The 22,956-nt window shown below is 39.5% G+C and overlaps 1 protein-coding gene across 4 annotated transcripts in view; it reads left to right on the top strand.

Moving 5' to 3' along the window:
• The window catches only part of LOC105723016 (ubiquitin-conjugating enzyme E2 Q2-like), a 152,335-nt gene that overhangs the window by 3,699 nt on the left and 125,680 nt on the right, over positions 1–22,956 (top strand). For all 4 annotated transcript variants that reach the window (XR_010339184.1, XM_064367714.1, XM_064367712.1 and 1 more), the window contains exon 2: positions 15,204–15,309. Coding sequence is in view for 3 of the 4 variants with exons in the window: in XM_064367714.1 (XP_064223784.1) it covers positions 15,204–15,251 (48 nt within the window). In the remaining variant the exon portion in view is untranslated. The remainder of the gene's footprint in view (positions 1–15,203; positions 15,310–22,956) is intronic.

Raw genomic sequence — 22,956 nt, 5'->3', positions numbered from 1 at the left:
ATACTTAACAAGAAGCATCCTCATGCAGTTTCTCTAATGTTTGAGAAACTAAGTTGTCTTTTACACACATGCATGTTAGTTCCTTAAGAGTCCTGTAGAGGTACTCTGCCCGCTTTTCCTTTCAGACTTCTGTATCAGCTACAGGCTTCCCCTTGTAGAATGTGCCTCTGACCTCCACACCTTAACCCTACCCAATTTGTTTTTATATGCCTGATCATCCCTCAAGGCTCTTCTGGGTCATATTCAGTTCATGCTGGTATTTCCCCTTCTTCCTCTCTTTAGACATTACTATTTTTGGTTTGGTTATGTTTTGTTACACAGTATTCTGTAAGCCTTAAAAAATTTTTTTTATGGTGGCAGGGGAAAATATTTTATAATTATGCTTTGTGCTTTTTATCTTCCACTCAATAAATGCTTCGTAAATATTTATTGAATATATGACCCTATTCTAGCTATATTGTATTTCAACAAAAATCTTAACTGCCTTGTAAGTTAACTGCAAAGAATTTGTCAAAAGTTTAGAGATAAGATCAAGAACTTGTCATAGGTAGTACAAAAAGGTCACTAAGGGCTTGATGAGTCTGTAAATTGACTTAATATGAAATAGAGTATAAGAAGTGAAAAAAACCAGAGTAGATGTTTTACTCTATAGGCCAAGGGAATTGAGCTAATTCTTTTTCTGTTTTATAAATTTGTCCTTCTCTTAAATAATGAAGGGAAAAGAGCACTCTTTTTCAACCTCAAGGAATCATTTTTATTACTCCTTTTCTGTGAACTATACACAAACTTAAGTATAGTTTTTCTATCTTCAGTAAACTAACCTGATTGCCACCTAATTAGTTGCTATGATCACACCAAAACACAAAGTAGCTTGTTTTAATAACCTATGCAGCCTTATTGGGAGCTAGTATATGGCTTTCTTTTAGTCCTTTTGAAGTATTTAACATAACGACAACTCCATTACTCCTTTTATGGAATTTTTGGCATCTGGGAACTCTTGGTAGGGAATTACTGTTTTAGAATGAAAAATCTCCCCCAGGAAGGGAATTAGCTGTAAACGAAGTAAACTTCATCTTCATTTTTCTATACGACTTGTAGCACATAAATTATTACTCATTCTGCATGAGTGGCTGCTTGCTAGGCTGTTTTGAGTGGGACTTTTTTTTGATTGGCTAATTAAATTTCTGTTATTGCCGAAAAGCACCTACCCTCAATAGCAAGATACTAAATTTTAAAAATGTTGGAGCTCTGAATCTAGGAGGAAGTGAGAAATTTAGCTTTTATTTAGTAGTTAGGACCTTAAGTGAATTGCTTCTTTTACTGTTTCTGTATACAATAGATATTTTTTGCCCTGCAAGAGAGCATATAGAGGAAAGCTCCTTGAAAATGATACTGTCTCCTACAAATATTAGAGTGATGGCGTCATTTGTGACTGAATAACACTTTATTTTGAAAATGCTTTATAACAGCTTTTCATGGGAAATAAAGCAATGCTGTTAACTTCATCTTGCATTTTTCTAGTCTTTACTGTGATTAAAAAGTAGTCAAGTCAAAGTTGTACAAAGGAAATAAACAAACCTGGACTAAGGAGCCTAAGATTTTCTCTTTGGTTTGCCCCCCTGGGACAGATTACTTTTCCAAATTGAATTCGTGGAGAAGCATTTGGAAATATCAGAACTGTCATGTTAAGCACCTAAGTGGTACTTTCAGTCCAGAAGAATCGTTTTCATTTATCTGACCAATTTATAATATAGGGTCAAATTCTTAGTGGTTATCTATCCTCTCTCATTCCCATTTTTATACCCTTCCTTGAAAGGAACAGTTAGATACATGAAGAGGGGACTGTGGGTTCCCTTTTGCGAATAGTATATCCCTTAGTATCTTGATTTTTTTGTTGTTGTTGTTGCTGTTGGTTAAATTTACTTAGACCTGGAAAAGGGTAGTGTTTGATAAATGTCAGCTAGTTGAGGGGTGGGGAATTGAGTTGAATGAAGATAGTCACTGCCAAATGTAAAGCATGACTAGAGAGCCAGAGTGATAAAGCAAGTGTCCCTGTTCCAGATCCTTTGTAACAGTGTTATGTGATCTCTTCTAGAAGATGATTTTGAAGGATAATGCCAACCCAGAACCTAGGAAACCATCCAGTGGGTTTCTGCAGCTTAGGTGGTTCAAATCATCATCAGCACCTTTGTTTTCTCTGCCTCAGTTTGCTTATGATGATGTTCTCAGTAGCTATAATTTGCTGCTTGTGTTTGACTAGTTAAGCATTTTCTATCGGGTATATAAGCATTTTTATTTGAACAAGTGTTAGAATTTTTCCTCTGCTTTTGTGGGCTCTAGGTTAGCTACTTAGTTGTTTATTTGTAAAATGATTAACAGGGAACTGTGTGTGTACATTTTAAGTATCTTTTGTTGTCAGAGCAGTTAGAATTTTATTAAGGTATTATATGCTAATTCTGTCAATTTACTTCATTCTCTACGCACATTTATTAAACAGCAACGTAGTAATGTGTCCCATAACTGGCCTTCAGAAGGCCAGTTATCAAGGCCAGTTATCTTTGAACCATCAACAAGAAGTTTGTGCATCACTTTTTAAAAAATCACAAAATCCGTGAAGATAACTGTGTCCTACATTTGGAAAGATACAAAAACTGACCATTCTGGCAGGCAGTTTTGCTTGCTGGTGCTTGAGATAGAGCCACACAATGGTCTCAGTGGATTTATAGAGAAAAATAGATAAAGAAAGTTATTTCTAAATAAGAAAAAAAAAACCTTTTCTTAAGCAGTGACAGGTGAAGAGTTTGGCTTGGTTAACCTTGAGTCCTGTTCCCCTCGATTAAGACAGTTTTATGCTGGGGATGGTAGTGGTGATGAACTTGTTTAAAATTTGTCCACTTACAGTAATCTTTATGGTAGCTGTCATAGACAACTTCATCCTCACAGGCCTTAAAATTACTATGAAACTAATAGAATGGAGGAGAAGCAAAGGACCTGAATAATTAGATGCTTAGATAATTGTTCTGTGTTTTTATAACTGTGGTGAAAGAGCAGTGCTAGAATCACTTAATCATTCTGTGTGTGGAAAACTGGCTGAATTTATATTGGGATTTTGGAGCACCATTCACTGTTTAAAAACTGGCATATTGTAGGTCTTACTTATTTTATTTTATTTTCTTTTATTTTTTTTATTGCATTTTAGATTTTGGGGTACATGTGAAAATCATGCAAGGTTGTTGCATAGGTGCATACATGGCAGTGTGATTTGCTGCCTTCCTCCCCTTCACATATATCTGGCATTTCTCCCCATGCTATCCCTCCCCAACTCCCCACCCCTCCTCTGTCCCCCCCACTCCCCCTGAACAGACCCCAGTGTATAGTGCTCCCCTCCCTGTGTCCATGTGTTCTCATTGTTCAACACCCACCTATGAGTGAGAACATGTGGTGTTTGATTTTGTGTTCTTGTGTCAGTTTGCTGAGAATGATGGTTTCCAGGTTCATCCATGTCCCTACAAAGGATGTGAACTCATCGTTTTGATGGCTGCATAATATTCCATGGTGTATATGTGCCACATTTTTCCTGTCCAGTCTATCATTGATGGGCATTTGAGTTGGTTCCAGGTCTTTGCTATTGTAAACTGTGCTGCAGTGAACATTCGTGTGCATGTGTCCTTATAGTAGAACGATTTGTAATCCTTTGGATATATATCCAGTAATGGGATTGCTGGGTCAAATGGAATTTCTATTTCTAGGTCCTTGAGGAATCACCACACTGTCTTCCACAATGGTTGAACTAATTTTCACTCCCACCAACAGTGTAAAAGTGTCCCTATTTGTCCACATCCTCTCCAGCATCTGTTGTCTCCAGATTTTTTAATGATTGCCATTCTAACTGGCGTGAGATGGTATCTCAATGTAGTTTTGATTTGCATTTCTCTAATGACCAGTGATGATGAGCATTTTTTCATATGCTTGTTGGCCTCATGTATGTCTTCTTTTGTAAAGTAACTGTTCATATCCTTCGCCCATTTTTGAATGGGCTTGTTTGTTTTTTTCTTGTAAATCTGTTTTAGCTCGTTGTAAATTCTGGGTATCAGCCCTTTGTCAGACGAGTAGGCGGCAAAAATTTTTTCCCATTCTGTTGGTTGCGATTCACTCTATTGACTGTTTCTTTCACCATGCAGAAGCTGTGGAGTTCGATCAGGTCCCATTTGTCTATTTTGGCATTTGTTGCCAATGCTTTTGGTGTTTTGGTCATAAAGTCCTTGCCTATGCCTATGTCCTGAATGGTTTTGCCTAGGTTTTCTTCTAGGGTTTTTATGGTGTTAGGTCTTATGTTTAAGTCTTTAATCCATCTGGAGTCAATTTTAGTGTAAGATGTCAGGAAGGGGTCGAGTTCCTGCTTTCTGCATATGGCAAGCCAGTTTTCCCAACACCACTTATTGAACAGGCATTCCTTTCCCCATTGCTTGTTTTTGTCAGGTTTGTCAAAGATCGGGTGGTTGTAGATATGTTGTGTCGCCTCCGACGCCTCTGTTCTGTTCCATTGGTCTATATCTCTGTTTTGGTACCAGTACCATGCTGTTTTGATTACTGTAGCCTTGTAGCATAGTTTGATGTCCAGTAGTGTGATGCCTCCCGCTTTGTTCTTTTTCCTTAGAATTGACTTGGCTATGCGGGCTCTCTTTTGGTTCCATATGAAGTTTAAGGTGGTTTTTTCCAGTTCTGTGAAGAAGGTCATTGGTAGCTTGATGGGGATAGCGTTGAATCTGTAAATTACTTTGGGCAGTATGGCCATTTTCACGATATTGATTCTTCCTAACCATGAACATGGAATGTTTCTCCATTTGTTTGTGTCCTCTCTTATTTCGTTGAGCAGTGGTTTGTAGTTCTCCTTGAAGAGGTCCTTTATTTTCCTTGTTAGTTGTATTCCTAGATACTGTATTCTCTTTGTAGCAACTGTGAATGGCAGTTCGTTCTTGATTTGGCTCTCTTTAAGTCTGTTATTGGTTTATAGATATGCTTGCGATTTTTGCACATTGATTTTGTATCCTGAGACTTTGCTGAAGTTGCTTATCAGTTTCAGGAGATTTTGGGCTGAGATGATGGGGTCTTCTAGATATACAATCATGTTGTCTGCAAATAGAGACAGTTTGACTTCCTCTTTTCGTAATTGAATACCCTTTATTTCCTTTTCTTGCCTGATTGCTCTGGCTAGAACTTCCAGTACTATATTGAATAGGAGTGGTGAGAGAGGGCATCCTTTTCTAGTGCCAGATTTCAAAGGGAATGATTTCAGTTTTTGCCCATTCAGTATGATATTGGCTGTGGGTTTGTCGTAAATAGCTTTTATTATTTTGAGATACATTCCGTTGATACCTAGTTTATTGAGAGTTTTTAGCATAAAGGGCTGTTGAATTTTGTTGAAGGCCTTCTCTGCATCGATTGAGATAATCATGTGGTTTTTGTCTTTAGTTCTGTTTATGTGGTGAATTACATTTATAGACTTGCGTATATTGAACCATCCTTGCATCCCCGGGGTGAATCCTACTTGATCATGGTGGATAAGCTTTTTGATGTGCTGTTGTAATAGGCTTCCCAGTATTTTATTGAAGATTTTTGCATCTATGTTCATCATGGATATTGGCCTGTAGTTTTCTTTTCTTGTTGAGTCTCTGCCGGGTTTTGGTATTAGGATGATGTTGGTCTCATAAAATGATTTGGGAAGGATTCCCTCTTTTTGGATTATTTGGAATAGTTTCAGTAGGAATGGTACCAGTTCCTCTTTGTATGTCTGGTAGAATTTGTCTGTGAACCCATCTGGACGTGGGCTTTTTTTGGGTGGTAGGCTCTTAATTGCTGCGTCGACTTCAGACCTTGTTATTGGTGTGTTCAAGGTTTCAACTTCTTCCTGGTTTAGGCTTGGGAGGAGGCAACTGTCCAGAAATTTATCCATTTCTTCCCGGTTTTCTGGTTTATGTGCATAGAGTTGCTTGTAATAATCTCTGATGATGGTTTGAATTTCTGTGGAATCTGTGGTGATATCCCCTTTATCATTTTTTATTGCATCTATTTGGTTATTCTCTCTTTTCTTTTTTATTAGTCTGGCTAGTGGTCTGTGTATTTTGTTGATCTTTTCAAAAAACCAGCTCCTGGATTTATTGATTTTTTGAAGGGTTTTTTGTGTCTCTATCTCCTTCAATTCTGCTTTGATCTCAGTTATTTCTTGTCTTCTGCTAGGTTTTGAGTTTTTTTGATCTTGCTCCTCTAGCTCTTTCAATTTTGACGATAGGGTGTCAATTTTAGATCTCTCCTTTCTTCTCATGTGGGCACTTATTGCTATATATTTTCCTCTAGAGACTGCTTTAAATGTGTCCCAGAGATTCTGGTATGTGGTGTCTTCGTTCTCGTTGGTTTCGAAGAACATCTTTATTTCTGCCTTCATTTCAGTGTTCATCCAGTCTACATTCAGGAGAAAGTTGTTCAGTTTCTATGAAGCTGTGTGGTTCTGGGTTGGTTTCTGAATTCTGAATTCTAACTTGATTGCACTGTTGTCTGAGAGACTGTTTGTTATGGTTTCCGTTCTTTTGCATTTGCTGAGGAGTGATTTCCTTCCAATTATGTGGTCAATTTTAGAGTAGGTGTGATGTGGTGCTGAGAAGAATGTATATTCTGTGGATTTGGGGTGGAGAGTTCTGTAAATGTCTATTAGGTTTGCTTGTTCCAGGTCCAAGTTCAAGTCCTGGATATCCTTGTTAATTTTCTGTCTCGTTGATCTGTCTAATATTGACAATGGGGTGTTGAAGTCTCCCACTATTATTGTGTGGGAGTCTAGGTCTCTTTGTAATTCTTTAAGAACTTGCCTTATGTATTTGGGTGCTCCTGTATTAGATGCATATATATTTAGGATCGTTAGCTCTTCTTATTGCATTGATCCCTTTATCATTATGTAATGTTCTTCTTTGTCTCTTTTGATCTTTGTTGCTTTAAATTCTATTTTATCAGAGATGAGAATTGCAACTCCTGCTTTTTTTTTGCTCTCCATTTGCTTGGTAAATCTTCCTCCATCCCTTTATTTTGAGCCTTTGTGTATCCTTGCATGTGAGATGGGTTTCCTGGATACAGCACACTGATGGGTTTTGGCTTTTTATCCAATTTGCCAGTCTGTGTCTTTTGATTGGGGCATTTAGTCCGTTTACATTTAGGGTTAATATTGTTATGTGTGAATTTGATCCTGTCATTTTGATGCTAGCTGACTGTTTTTCCCATTGGTTGATGCAGATTCTTCATTGTGTTGATGCTCTTTACCATTTCTTGTGTTTTTGGAGTGGCTGGTTCTGGTTGTTCTTTTCTATGTGTAGTGCCTCCTTCAGGAGCTCTTGTAAAGCTGGTCTGGTGGTGATGAAATCTCTAAGTTCTTGCTTGTTCACAAAGGATTTTATTTTTCCTTCCCTTATGAAGCTTATTTTGGCTGGATATGAAATTCTGGGTTGAAAGCTCTTTTCTTTAAGGATGTTGAATATCGGCCCCCACTCTCTTCTGGCTTGTAGGGTTTCTGCTGAGAGATCTGCTGTGAGTCTAGTTGGCTTCCCTTTGTGGGTAACCCGACCTTTCTCTCTGACTGCCCTTTGTATTTTCTCCTTCATTTCAACCCTGGTGAATCTGATGATTATGTGCCTTGGGGTTGCTCTTCTAGAGGAATATCTTTGTGGTTTTCTCTGTATTTCCTGGACTTGAATATTGGCCTGCCTTGCTAGGTTGGGGAAGTTTTCCTGGATAATATCCTGGAGAGTATTTTGCAGCTTGGATGCATTCTCTTCGTCACATTCAGGTACACCTATCAAACGTAGATTAGGTCTTTTGACATAGTCCCATATTTCTTGTTGGCTTTGTTCATTCCTTTTTACCCTGTTTTCTCTAATCTTGCCTTCTCGTTTTATTTCATTGAGTTGATCTTCGACCTCTGATATCCTTTCTTCTGCTTGGTCAATTCGGCCGTTGAAACTTGTGCATTCTTCGCCAAGTTCTCTTGTTGTGTTTTTCAGCTCCATCAATTCACTTATATTCCTCTCTAAGTTGTCCATTCTCGTTAGCATTTCGTCAAGTCTTTTTTCAAGGTTCTTAGTTTCTTTGCATTGGGTTAGAACATGTTCTTTTTGCTCACGAAAGTTTCTTATTATCCACTTTCTGAAAGCTGATTCTGTCATTTCATCACACTCATTCTCCATCCAGTCTTGTTCCCTTGCTGGTGGGGAGTTGTGCTACCTTGTAGGAGGAGAAGTGTTCTGATTTTGGGTATTTTCTTCCTTTTTGCGCTGGTTTCTTCCCATCTTTGTGGATTTATCCGCCTATCGACTTTGTAGTTGCTGTCTTTCTGATTTTGGTAATTTTAAGTCTGCAGCAGCAGAACTCATAAACCCCCTTTTTCTTCCCTCCCGGTGTTCTGTCCCAGGGAGTTAGGGCTTTATGATTTTCCGCTGTCTTGCTGTTGCTTTCCCTGCCCACAAGGTGGCAGCCTAGTCACATTCAGCCTGCAGAGGCTTCGCTGAGCTGCTGTGGGCTCCGCCCAGCTTCCTTGTGAACTTCCCTGCAGTCCTGTTTATATGATTGTAGTTAGAACTGCTTCCACTATGTTGGCCCGCCCCTGTAGTGACGGAGTCTCTGTAGTGGCGGGTTGCCTTGGTTACGGCAAATTGCCCTGGGAACTGCAGGGTGTGTCCTAATGGAGGATGCCCCTCCCCCACAGAGCTGGACCGACCCGGGTTCAGTTGTGTTTCCTGTGGCGCTTTCTTTGCCCAGGAATCTCTTGGCTTGACTCCCTGTTTCAGTTCCCTTTGCTGGCTTACAGGGGACTTGGTCTCACTCACTCTGCAGGAGGAGCCACTGCCCCTGCCTCAGGGCGCAGGCCGAGCAGCTGCGCCAGTCAAACCAGCAGCGCTGGCGACCCATGGGGCACTTCCGCCTGTGAATCTCCTGGTCTGTGGGCAGTAAAATCCGCTGCCCTGTGAGCTGTTTCATCAGCTGAAGCGGCGGCTCTGAGATTCGTGGCGCATTTTTGCCCGGGGAATCTCCTGGCTTGACTCCCTGTTTCAGCTCCCCTTGCTGGCTTACAGGGGACTTGGTCATACTCACTCTGCAGGAGCCGCTGCTCCCTGCCTCAGGGCGCAGGCCTAGCGGTTGCGCCATTCAACCCAGCAGCACTGGCGACCTGTGGTGCTCTTCCGCCTGTGAATCTCCTGGTCTGTGGGCAGTAAAAATCCGTCTGGAAATGTGGCCTCCACTCACCCTCTGCACTTTCTCTTGGAGCTGCAATCCCGAGTTCCTCCTAATCGGCCATCTTAGATCTCTCCACCGGTCTTACTTATTTTAAAGAGAAATAGTAGGAAAACTTATCTTTTCAAGATAGATGTAAAGCTTAGTTAACCTTATAAAAAATTAGAAAATTTAAAGCATGTGAAAGATTGAAAATATTAATGCATAGGTTTAAATATTAGTCATCATTTTAGATGTCTTTCTTTTTTTTTTTTAAGACGGGGTTTCACTGTGTTGGTCAGGCTGGTCTTGAACTCCCAACCTCAGGTGATTCGCCTGCCTTGGCCGCCAAAGTGTTTGAATTACAGGTGTGAGCCACCACGCCCAGCCTTTAGATGTCTTTCAAAGTAGATTGTCTCTTAAATGTTAAACTGAACAAACCTTGAACATGATGTAGAGTTTGTGCTGAAGGTTAAGTTTCCTGGGGTGGTGGGTATTTTATAATATGGAAAACAAAACCTTATTGTAAGAAATTTAAAAAAATTTTAGTCAAAACTAGGAAATATTACCTATATTTCTACCACTCGGAAGATACCACTATCATAATTTTGTATCTTTCCAGTCATCTGCTCATCTCTTTTCTCCAATGCTTATATATGTTCCTTCTTCCTTAAAAAATCAGATTTTTTTTGTAATCTGCTTTTTCACTCAACAATATTGTAGATCCATGTTATAACTTACTCTTTCTGTTTAGGCAAGATGAATTCTGACTACCCCAAGGTGGCTAGCCTTGTCCCTGTAATTCCAGATCTCCCAGAAAAAGAGGTCTAGCCTTAGGGAAAACTCAGATTTTCTTGGTTTAGCCTACCTGGCAGTGAATTGCTGGAAATTGTGTGGGCTGGTAGAGTCCTTTGGTTAGGTGTTGTGTCAAGAGAGGGAGGTAGAAGGATGAGAGGAAGGTAGTAAAATTGGCCTCAGTGGAACCATAGAAGTTCATATAGAATGGCAAATGGATGTTTCTTCCAAGGAAGAAAATCTAGGGAAGGAAGGAAACTGGAGGGGAAGGCAGCAGTTCTCAAAGTTTTGGTGTCCAGACTCCTTTACACTCTTAAAAATATATTGAGGGCCCAAGGAGCTTTTGTTTATGTAGGATATATCTATTGGTATTTATCACTAGAAGTTAAATAAGAAATATTTAAAACACTAAGTCTTTAAAAACTCATCACATATTGTTACAAATGCTTTTATGAAACAACATTTTCTAAAGCAAAAATAGAATAGGAGCACAGTCTTACATTTTTTGCAAATTTCCTTGATGTTCGGTCTGTCATTTGCCTCTGCATTTAATTTGTTGTTTGATATCTGCTTGAAGTGTAAACAAAATCCAACTGCATACAGATACCTGGTTGGAAAAATTCTAGCATATTGTAATAGCCATTTTAGATAATTGTGGATATTCTTTTTTTTTCTTTTTTTTTTTTTTTTTGAAGTGAGGCCTCACTGTGTTGCCTAGACTGGAGTACAGTGGTGTGATCACAGCTCACTGCAGCCTCAGTCTCTCAGGACTCAGGTGTGTGCCATCACACCTGGCTAATTTTTTGTATTTTTTATAGAGACAGGGTTTTGCCATGTTGCCTAGACTTCTTTTTGATACTCCATCAAAACTTTGCCTTTCTTGAACTTTGGATCTTTTACCCTTGCATATTGTAACATCATACATTGGTCATTTAGAAAATAATGGTTCATTGAGATCTTCTAAATGTTGGTACATTTGATTATACAGTATCAAAATGTATTCATCAATATTGCCATCAGTCTTATCAGAATATTCTTGGAAAGCAGTGGTGGATTCAGGTTTTCTAAAATTCTATTTTTTTATTCAAAAGCTTGCATTTTGTTAGCAATTTTATTATTGAATTTTATTGTGGCCTGTTTTCCTTGAAATGACAGAATCTCATTTTTTGAGAAAATGTCTGCAAAAAACCCAAGTTGAAATAACATTTTTTGTCAGTCGTCCTTTCAAGTAAAAATGGTATTCCAGTAAAGTGGTTAATTCACTTCAGGACTTAAGTCACACGAGGGTTTTTGTCTTAGGCAGTCTGTAGGAATGCTCATATATATTTCCCTTTTCATCACTTGAAATACTAAAAAGACAAGGATTTGTCTTTATTAAAATCAAGGATTAAGATGTAGTAAAATTTTCACTGCTTCATCATAGATATTCTTTTTATTTTTGAGACAGGGCCTTGTTCTGTCACCCAGGCTGGAGTGCAATAGCATGATCAAAGCTCACTGCAGCTTCAAGCCTCTTGGTGTAGTCAGTCCTCCTGCCACAGCCTCCCAAATAGCTGGAACTATAGGCATGCAACCACCATGCCCAACTAATTTTTGTATTTTTTGTAGAGATGGGGTTTTACCATGTTGCCCAGCTTGGTCTTGACCTCCTGGGTTCAAGTGGTCCTCCTGCCTTGGCCTCCCAAAGTGCCAGGACTATAGGCACAAGTCACCATTCTCAGTCTTATTGTAGACATTCTTAAATGAAACTGACCTTTTGTTGCCCTTCCTTTTTAAATCTTTCCTGTGCATAGTGAAGAATACCATGACTACTAGTAGTTTGGTGTTACTGCCTTTATTTGTGCTAAAGAACCAGCATTTTTACCCACCATCATATCTGCACCCTTACAGCATATGTCATCATGTTAGTATTTTTGTAAAAATAGTTTGGCTAGCCAGTTTTCCCGACACCTTACACTAAAATTAACTCCAGATGGATTAAAGACTTAAACATAAGACCTAACACCATAAAAACTCTAGAAGAAAACCTAGGCAAAACCATTCAGGACATAGGCATAGGCAAGGACTTCATGACTAAAACACCAAAAGCATTGGCAACAAAAGTCAAAATAGACAAATGGGCTCTAATTAAACTCCAGAGCTTCTGTACAGCAAAAGCAACAATCATTAGAGTGAACCAGCAACCAACAGAATGGGAAAACATTTTTGCAATCTACCCATCTGACAAAGGGCTAATACCCAGAATCTGCAAAGAACTAAAACAGATTTACAAGGAAAAAACAAACCCATCCAAAAGTGGGCGAAGGATATGCACAGATAATTTTCAAAAGAAGACATATATGAGGCCAAATGCTCATCGTCACTGGTCATTAGAGAAATGCAAATCAAAACTACATTGAGATACCACCTCACACCAGTTAGAATGGCAATCATTAAAAAATCTGGAGACAACAGATGCTGGAGAGGATGTGGAGAAATAGGAACACTTTTACACTGTTGGTGGGAGTGTAAACTAGTTCAACCATTGTGAAAGACAGTGTGGCGATTCCTCAAGGACCTAGAAATAGAAATTCCCTTTGGCCCAGCAATCCCATTACTGGGTATATACCCAAAGGATTATAAATCGTTCTGTTATAAAGACACATGCACACATATGTTCATTGCGGCACTGTTTACAATAGCAAAGACCTGGAACTAACTCAAATGCCCATCGATGATAGACTGGACAGGGAAAATGTGGCATATATACACCATGGAATACTGTGCAGCCATAAAAAACAATGAGTTTGTGTCCTTTGTAGGGACATGGATGAATCTGGAAACCATCATTCTCAGCAAACTGACACAAGAACAGAAAATCAAACACTGCATGTTCTCACTCATAGGCGGGTGTTGAACAATGAGAACACATGGACACAGGGAGGGGAACATCACACATGAGGGTCTGTTGGGGAAGGGGCTGGGGAGGGACAGCGGGCAGTGGGGAGGTTGAGGAGGGATAACATGAGGAGAAATGCCAGATAAAGGTGACAGGGATGGAGGCAGCAAACGACATTGCCATATATGTACCTATGCAACAATCCTGAGCATGATCTGCTCGTGTACCCCAGGACCTAAAGTACAATAAAAAAAAAATAGTTTGGACCTGGGGGTTTGAGGGCCCCACTTTGGGAACCATTGAAATGAGTACTTAGACCTACTATATATCATATCTTTTCATCTACAGGATTAAAAAAAAAGATTTCATAATCATTTTTGTAATTTTTTTAATATGGTTTTGAGGGGTTTCAGTCCAGAGCAACAACACGTATGTTTCTTGGCTTATGCTGAAGTTTACTAGGCAAATACTAAGCTAATAGAATAAGGTTCTAAATCTCGTTGCAGTTTCTTTAGCCTAAGGAAAAAGAAACCTGGCCGGGCATGGTGGCTCACGCCTGTAATCCAAGCACTTTGGACGCTAAGGCGGGCGGATCACCTGAGGTCGGGAGTTTAAGACCAGCCTGAACAACATGGTGAAACCCCGTCTTTATAAAAAATAACAAAAAAAGGAAAAAGAAGACTAAAAACTAAAACAGTAAAAATGGTCCAGATGGTGTATTCCCAATCTGTGCTGAAGAATTTGAAGAAGAAAATGCAACACTCAATAAGTGGTGTTACTTTAAGAACAGGATTAATTCTGAAGAGTTTCTCTTTTAGCCCATAAAGAGATTTGGGACACAGTAAGAGTTAGAGGAATGAAAATAGTAAGATAACCCATTATTGAATAGGTATATTATTAATGATGTCCTCCTTCAATACAACTTCTTTCTTTCTTTCCTTTCTTTCTTTCTTTCTTTCTTTCTTTCTTTCTTTCTTTCTTTCTTTCTTTCTTTCTTTCATTTTTAAAATTCTTTTTATTTATTCTTTTCTTTTTTTAAAGATGGGGTTTCACCATGATGGCCAGGCTGGTCTTCAACTCCTGACCTCAGGTAATCCACCCACCTCAGCCTCCCAAGGTGCTAGGATTACAGGCGTGAGCCACCACGCCCAGCACAACTTCTTTCTTAAAAGAACATTTGGTAAAATGCTTTAAAAATACTCAGTTTCTGTGGCTTCAGCTATAAATCAGATTATAGTCCTCAGAGCAGTGTTTCTTAAAATTGTTTGTGCAAAATTGTTTTCCATGACTTGAACCTAGTTATTCTGAAGCTTATATATGATAATAATGGCTTTCCCCCGATTTATAAAAGAAAACCATACAGAGTAACAGAATAAATGTCTGTTAGTGGGTGAAAGCACATAATGCTTAGTTTATTAGCTTTTTAAAAAAATCACATGTAATTGTGTTTAAAAAAATACAGTAATGGCATTTCTTGGTAGTACTTGGGATAGATAGAAATATTGGAATTTTATGGTGTTTGAATTAGTTATCTATTACTCTGTAATAAATTTAGCAGCTTAAAGAAACAAACATTATCTCACAGTTCTGTGGGTCAGGATTCTGTGCAGTTTACCTTGGGTTCACTGGCTTAGCCTCTCACCAGGCAGTGAAGGTGTTGGTGGCAGCTGTGATCATCCCAAGGCAGGATAGGGAGAGAATCCATCTCCAAGCTCATTTATGTAGATGTTGGTAGGATTCATCTCACAGGCTGTTGGACTGGGTCTCCATTTCTAATGGCTGTTGGTCAGGGGCCTTTTACAATACCTTGTGGATAGGGTACCTCATCACATGGGAACTGACTTCCATCAGAGGGGCAATGGAAAGAGTAGGAGAAGGATGAGCAAGGCAGACATCATAGTCTCTTTGTAGCCTAATCTCAGAAGTGATGTTATGATTTTTGCTGTATTCTCTTTGTCAGAAGTGAGTCACTAGGTCTCGGGAAAGGAATTTTACAAGGGTGTTAATGCCAGGAGGTGAGGGTGATCGAGGCCATTTAGAGGCTGCCTACCAGTGTTGAAGAAAATTGTTGACTTCTATGAGCCATAGTAGCAGACAGTGCTATGCAAGGAGAATGGCTGTCTCAAAAGTCCAGCTCCTTAAATGGGCTTTCATGTGTTGCCTTTCCCCCCCATATATTTTGTTTAAATCCATGGTCATCTTGCCATTTAGTGCTGTGGTTTAATTGCATATTTGGGTTAGTCTGTATGTAAATGTTTAACATAGTTTGTTTCTGTTTTAGACAGGAATCCTATCCATCTTCTTCACCGATATAGTTTGTGGACTCTGATGACCCAAATCTGACATCAGTTCTGGAACATCTAGAATATACTAAGAACAACAATTCGGTAAGAAAATAAGCCAAGCTATTTCTCTTTTCCTCCTGAACATTATATATAGAAATTAAATGTTAAGAGATAATATGATTTAAAAGCATGATTAATGATTATAATCTTGGAATTAAAGACTAGGTTTTTTTTTTTTAAGTCCTTCAAATTCTATTTACTACCTAGTTTCTCTTTTTTATTTCCAACATGTATAACCTTAATTTAGATTACAAATTAGGGATCTCTTTTCCTCTGAATTCTAACCATTAAACCAAGCAAGCATTTTTGGTAGAGACCACCAGCCAAGGTGGGAAGTATAAAAAAGACCATGGTAGAAGTGAAGGGAGAGATGGGTAGAATGACACCAGAACTAGTATTAGGGAATCACCTTTTCTTTCAAGGGTCTGTAAGTCTGCAATAAAAGTCAAAAGTATTCAAATAGAAAGTTTTATTTTTGTTTTTAGTATATAAAGAAATACAAGTTTCCATGTTGCAAAAAATTTTAAAACCTTTTTTCTTGATTATAAAACTCATGCAAACATTGTGTAGAAAATTAGTAAAATATAGAAAAGAAAAAAGAAAAAAAATTAAAATCCCCCATAATTTTTCTACCTAATACAACCACTATTGACATGATGGTTGTTTTCTACCAGTATATATTTTTTCTTTGCTAGTAAAATACATACACCTTTATACATACGTTAAAATCGTTGAAGTCATATTCTATATAGTTTTATATCATTTTAAAAACATTTACTGGCTGGGTGCCGTGGCTCACGCCTGTTATACCAACATTTTAGGAAGCCGAGGCGGGCGGGTCACTTGAGGCCAGGAATTCGAGATCAGCCTGGCCAATGTGTTGAAACCCCATCTCTACTAAAAATACAAAAATTAACCAGGCATGGTGGTGCATGCTTGTAATCCCAGCTACTTGGGAGGCTGAGGTAGGAGAATTGCTTGAACGTGGGAGGCGGAGATTGTGGTGAGCCGAGATCACACCACTGCACTCCAGCCTGGGCAACAGAGTGAGACTCTGTCTCAAAAAACAAAAACAAATTACTGTAGTTTCCCATGATATAATAAAGTCTTTATAGAAAAATAACCATCATTATTTTCAGCTGACATGACTGTTTATCTAAAAATATTCAGAGGAACGAACTCAAAAAAAAAAAGGTTTTAAGATTACCAGTTAAAAGCTCTGTTACATAAAAATCAATAGCGTTCCACAATTTTAGCTATAATCACACAGAAGATATAGGGATACAGTATTTTTTCAAGTATTTCAACAAAAATTACATACCTAGGAATAAACTTAGATGTGTAGGACTTTTATCAAGAACACGACAATTTTGCTGAGTGAAATGAAAGATTTTCATTCTATATTCCTGAATGAGCAGATTTCATAATAGAAATATGTCAGTTATCACCATGTCTTTATATTAATTCATAAATGTAATTTCTGCTGGGCACAGTGGCTCATGCCTGTAATTCCAGAATTTTCGAAAGCTGAGGCAGGCAGGTCACTTGAGCTCATGAGTTCAAGACCAGTCTGGGCAACACGGTGAAACCCTGACTCTACAAAAAAAAAGAAAAACCAAAGCCAAAAACCAAAAATTAGCTGCGTGTGGTGGTACACACTTGTAGTCCTAGCTACTCAGGAGGCCGAGGTGGGAGGATCACTTGAGCCTGGGAGGCAGAGCTTGCAGTAAGCCTAGATTGTGCCTCTGAACTCCAGCCTAGGTGACAGACTGAGACCCTGTCTCAAAATATATGTATATATTTATAAAATAAATTTCAATACAGATCTCAGCAGATTTATTTTTGGAACTTGACAAAATGACTCAAATGTTTGTTTAAAAGAGTAAATAATAAAAAATAATAAAGAATAGACTTGTTCAACCGGGTGTTAAATAAAATATTGTGTACCCTGGCCCAGGCAGATACAGGCAATGGAAATTTAGAAACAGAGTCATGCAAATGAGAATTTAGTATAAGGTAAAGGTGGTATTTTAACTTAATAAGAAAAAGATAGATTACTCTGTAAATAATCTTAGGAGAACTGACCATTTGAGGACGTTTGAGTCAACTCTGATTTTTGTCAAAATAAGTTATAGTTGGTTTAAACACATCTAGTTTTAAAAATAACAGAAGGATGGGTGTGGTGGCTCATACCTGTAATCCTAGCACTTTGGGAGGCCAAGGCGGGTGGATCGCTTGAGGTCAGGAGAGGTCAGGAGTTCAAGACCAGCCTGGCCAACATGGAGAAACACTGTTTTTACTAAAAATACAAAAATTAGCCAGGTGTGGTGGTGTGTACCTGTAATCCCAGCTACTTGAAAGGCTGAGGCAGGAGAATTTCTTCAACCTAGGAGGCAGAGGTTGCAGTGAGCCAAGATTGTGCCACTGCACTCCAGCCTGGGCAACAGAGCAAGACTGTCTTAAAAAAAATTATTTTAAGAGTTAAGGCTGAGGCTGGTCACAGTGGTTAACACCTGTAATCCCAGCACTTTGGGAGGCTGAAGTGGGAGGAATGCTTGAGCCTAGGAGTTTGAGATTAGCCTGGGAAACACAGCAAGTCTTTCTCTCTCTCTCTCTCTCTCTCTCTCTCCCTCCCTCCCTCCCTCTCTCTCCCTCTCTCTCCCTCTCTCTCCCTCTCTCTCCCTCTCTCTCCCTCTCTCTCCCTCTCTCTCCCTCTCTCTCCCTCTCTCTCCCTCTCTCTCCCTCTCTCTCCCTCTCTCCCTCTCTCCCTCTCTCCCCCCCGCCCTCCTTCCCTCTCTCCCTCCCCATACACACACACACACACACACACACACACGCACACACACACACACAAATAAAAAAGTTAGTTAAGGTTTGTGTGGAGAGCCATGAAGGTAAGAGGTAAAAATTAAAAGCTAGATGGACACATGTTCACATCTCCAGCAAGGGGGTTGATGGGAAAGGATGATAGACATAGCTCTGTTACTGCTACCTCCTTTTAGGAAGTTTCTTCTGAAGATCTAAAGATAACAGTTTTATGATAGCAGAAATGAGTTATTTTTCAGTGTCTAAAATATTACATAAACATGTTCATAAGGTTAAATGAAGTAGAATATAAAATTGGGCCTAGTTTTTTAAAAAGTAAATATATTGACATGGAGGAGAAAACAACTCACCTCCCACTCTTATAGTTTCTGCCAGTTTATCATAGCCTAGTATCTTGAGAGAATAAGCTATATGTCTTTACCTTTTTTACACTGAACCCATTATAATCTGGATTCTGCCTTCATCGTTGCACTAAAATTTATGTCCTAGTTGCCAAATCCAGTGGCTCCTCTTAGTTCCCAAATTGACCCCTCTGCCATATTTTGATACTGTTGATTGTTCCCTTGTTGAAACATTCCTCCATTCTTAATGTCCACCAATAAAGAGTTGGTTAAATAAAAATTATAGTGTACAGTTTTATAATAGAATATTCTGTTGTAGGCAAAAAAAAAAAAAAAATTAACCAGTCTTTCCACAAGAGCATTTGCAAAGCTCTAAGATACATTAAGTGAAAAAGCAAGGCATAAAATATTGTGTATAATCTGGTTCCTTTAGTATACAATGTAAAAAAATCTATATGCTTGTTTATACTTCTTTTCTGGTGGGTACAGGAAACTGTTAATAGTAGGACACAATTTTAAAAAAATTGGCTTCTGTGCCAGGCTCTGTGATAATTGAGTATAAAGGACAAATAAGGCGTATCCCTGTCCTCTGGGAACTGATAAACTAATGGGACTTCCATCAGATTACTGTCTCCTTTTTATCTTATCACCCTTTCTCATCTCCTCCCACCTCTTCTTACTTGGCCTACTTTCTTCTTTTCTCATTTAGTGCTTTGAATAATCTTTTGCTCCCATTACTTTAGTCATGACCTCTGTTCTAGGGATTCCTAAATTCTCATTCATTTCCAGAGTTTCAAACCCATATATCTGTCTGCCAAGGTGGGCGGATCACCTAAGATCAGGAGTTTGAGACCAGCCTAACCAACATGGTGAAACCCCATCTCTACTAAAATACAAAAATTAGCTGGGCGTGGTGGCGGGCACCTGTAATTCCAGCTACTAGGGAGGCTGAGTCAGGAGAATCACTTGAACTTAGGAGATGGACGTTGAAGTGAGCTGAAATTGCACCATTGCACTCTAGCCTGGCTGACAAGAGCAAAACTTCCTCTCAAGAAAAAAAAAAAAAAGGAAGACGGAGGGAGGGAGAAAGGAAGGAAGAAAAGAAAGAAGGAAGGGAGGGAAGGATATAGTTATCAAGTAATTATGAGTCAGAGTTATAAAGTAGCCAGATGGTTTTGTGATAGGATTTGGGTGGAATGAAAATCTCAAGAGGTTAAATTCCTAAGAGGCAACTCTTCTCTCTTACTAACTATGGATTATTTTATTTTATTTCATTTTATTCTATTTTTTTGAGACAGAGTCTCGCTGTGTCGCCAGGCACCAGGCTGGAGTGCAGTGGCGCAATCTCAGCTCACTGCAACCTCCACCTCCCGGATTCAAGCAGTTCTCCTGCCTCAGCCTCCCGAGTAGCTGGGACTACAGGCGTGCGCCACCATGCCCAGCTAATTTTTGTATTTTTTTTAGTAGAGATGGGGTTTCAGCATGTTGGCCAGGATGGTCTCGACCTCTTGACCTTGTGATCCACCAGCCTTATCCTCCCAAAGTGCTGGGATTACAAGCGTGAGCCACCGCGCCTGGGCAACTATGGATTATTTTAAGTGTACCAGATACCCCTCCTCAAGATGTAATGTTATACTATAAATGTTAGGGAGAGAAACTTCCCAAATGAACAGACAAGCGCTCACACTGACAACAGGAATAGAGAGTAGCCTATTTTGAGCCTGCCTTTAAAACACACACACACACACACACACACACACACATTTGCATTTCAGGAAGATATCCAAAAATATGTCCAACAGTAGCTGTAATCTCACCTACTTGGGAGGCTGAGGCAGGAAAATTGCTTGAACCCAGAGGTGGAGGTTGCAGTGAGCTGAGATCATGCCATTGCATTCCAGTCTTGGTACCAAAGACCTTCAGAAATTTCAGAGCATAGTATGATGGTAAGAACCATCAAAACACCTTTCTGCATGAGAGAAACCATCATTTAAGTGAGAGTGATGCTCCTTAACACTAGGAAGGGTCTCTGTTAAGCAAGTGAGAGGTGGAAGGAGCTGTTGCCAGAGCTCACCAGGAGCATCTTGGTAACCAACTGCTGGCCCAAACCTTTCCTACTTACATGGAACAGTGGAAAGTGCCAACAGGGTTCTCACAACGAATGTCTGCATATTCCTCATAGATTCCCTGCTTTTGCCTGCTATTTGATATAGACCATCAACCAAAGTTTTGGTTTTCTGCTCTTCTTCCCATTCTTACCTAGCAGGGGGAGTCTATAGCCTAATTCAGGTTTGACCTTAGCAGCTAGAGAAAAAGTGGTTAAACAAAATAAAGAAATTAGGGCTGGGCTCCCTAATCACTTTTAAAGATTCCAGCACTTTAAAAGTGCACTCTGGGAGGCTGAGGCAAATAGAATCGCTTGAACCCTGGAGGCGGAGGTTGCAGTGAGCCGAGATCACACCACTGCACTCTAGCCTGGGCGACAGAGTAAGACTTGTTCTCAAAAAAAAAAAAAAAAAAAAAAAAAAAAGAAATTAGAAGAATCACTTGAGCCTGGGAGGTGGAGGTTGCAGTGAGCTGTGATTGTGCCACTGCACTCCAGCCTGTGCAACAGAGTGAGACCCTATCTCAAAAATAAAAAAAAACCCTAAGCACTGTGGATTAGAAATGGATAATTTTTCAGCTGGGCGAAGTGGTACATGCCTGTAATCCCAGCACTTTTAGAGGCTGAGGCGGGTGGATTACCTGAGGTCAGGAGTTTGAGACCAGCCTGACCAACATAAAGAAACCTTGTCTCTACTAAAAATAAAAATTAGCTGGGTGTGGTGGCGTATGCCTGTAATCTCAGCTACTCGGGAGGCTGAGGCAGGAGAATTGCTTGAACCTGGGAGGCAGAGGTTGCGGTGAGCCGAGATCATGCCATTGCACTCCAGCCTGGGCAATAAGAGCAAAACTCTGTCTCAAAAATAAAATAAAAAATAAATAATTTAAATCTTTTGTTTATTTTTTTGAGACGGAGTCTTGCTCTGTTGCCCAGGCTAGAGTGCAGTGGCACAATCTCGCCTCACTTGGGCAAGGTGTTTAATGAATCTCTGAGAGGTGGAGAATTTAGCACCAGGCATGGTGACTGGTGCCTGTGATCCTAGGTATTTGAGAGGATGAGGTGGGAGTGTTTAAGGTGGAGAGTGTCCAGGTTCTTGGTGTGTTGAACAAAGAATTGGACAAAATTTACAAAGTAGGGAAGGGAAGAAGGGATTTATTGAACATGAAAGTACCCTCCCAGTGTGAGAGGGGCCTGAGCTGAGGAGTTCAAGGGCCCTGTTACAGAACTTTTGGGAGTTTAAATACCCCTAGAGGATTCCATTAGTTATTTTGGGTATGCCTTATGTAAATGGAGAGGATGAAGTAAAGTTACAAAGTCATTTACAGCCTATGCTCTATAGAGAGAATATTTTCTGTTATAACTGAAGTGTGAATCAACCTTATGTTCCCTGGCTCCAGACCCTGTTTTCAGGATTGTTTGAGCCTAGGAGTTCAAGTCCAGTCTGGACATCATAGTGAGACCACTATCTCAGAATTTTTTTTTTTTTTTGAGATGGAGTTTCGCTCTTGTTTACCAGACTGAAGTACAATGGCACCATCTTGGCTCACTGCAACCTCTACCACCCGGGTTCAAGCGATTCTCCTGCCTCAGCCTCCCAAGTAGCTGGGATTACAGGTGCCCATCACCATGCCTGGCTAATTTGTTGTATTTTTAGTAGAGAGGGTTTCACCATGTTGGCCAGGCTGGTCTTTTTTTTTTCCATATGAAGTATGCATTGTGTGGTCAATGCTGTGATAACCACCGTGGAGTTTTTTTTTTTTTTTTTTGAAAAGGAGGAAGAAAAAAGAGAAAGAGAGAAAATGGGGAGGTGGAAAAAGGAAGAGAAAGAGAGAGAGAGAATGGGGAGGAGGAAAAAGGAAAAGAAAGAGGGAGAGAGAACGGGAGTATTGCTTTCTTGCCCAGGCTAGAACGCAATCCAGCAATGGTTACCAAAAACCTCCTCTATAATGACAATTATACTTAACGATGTAATCAGGAAGGAACAAGGGAAGAAGACAACAAACAAACAGCCAACCAATATTTCATTTAAACCTATGAAATGCTATGCGATTACTGAGGAGTGATTTACTTCCAATTATATGGTCACTTTTGGAATAGGTGTGAGGTGGTAATGTATGTTTTGTGTATTTGAAGTGGAGAGTTCTATAAATGTTTATTAAGTTTACTTGTTCCGGGTCTGAGTTCAAGTCCTGGATGTCCTTGTTAAGTTTCTATCTCGTTAATCTATAGAATCGTTAGCTCTTCTTGTTACATTGATCCTTTTACCATTATGTAATATCCTTCTTTGCCTCTTTTGATCTTTGTTGCTTTAAAGTCTACTTTATCAGAGGCGAGAATTGCATCTCCTGCTTTTTGTTTATTAGTTTATTTTTACTCTCTGTTTGGTTGGTAAATCTTCCTCCTTCTCTCTGAGTCTTT

This window comes from Aotus nancymaae, unplaced genomic scaffold, assembly GCF_030222135.1.
Source record: "Aotus nancymaae isolate 86718 unplaced genomic scaffold, 86718_ANA_hifiasm-v0.15.2.pri h1tg000073l, whole genome shotgun sequence".
Taxonomy (NCBI): Eukaryota; Metazoa; Chordata; class Mammalia; order Primates; family Aotidae; genus Aotus; species Aotus nancymaae.
This window is presented reverse-complemented; position numbering and strand designations above follow the sequence as displayed.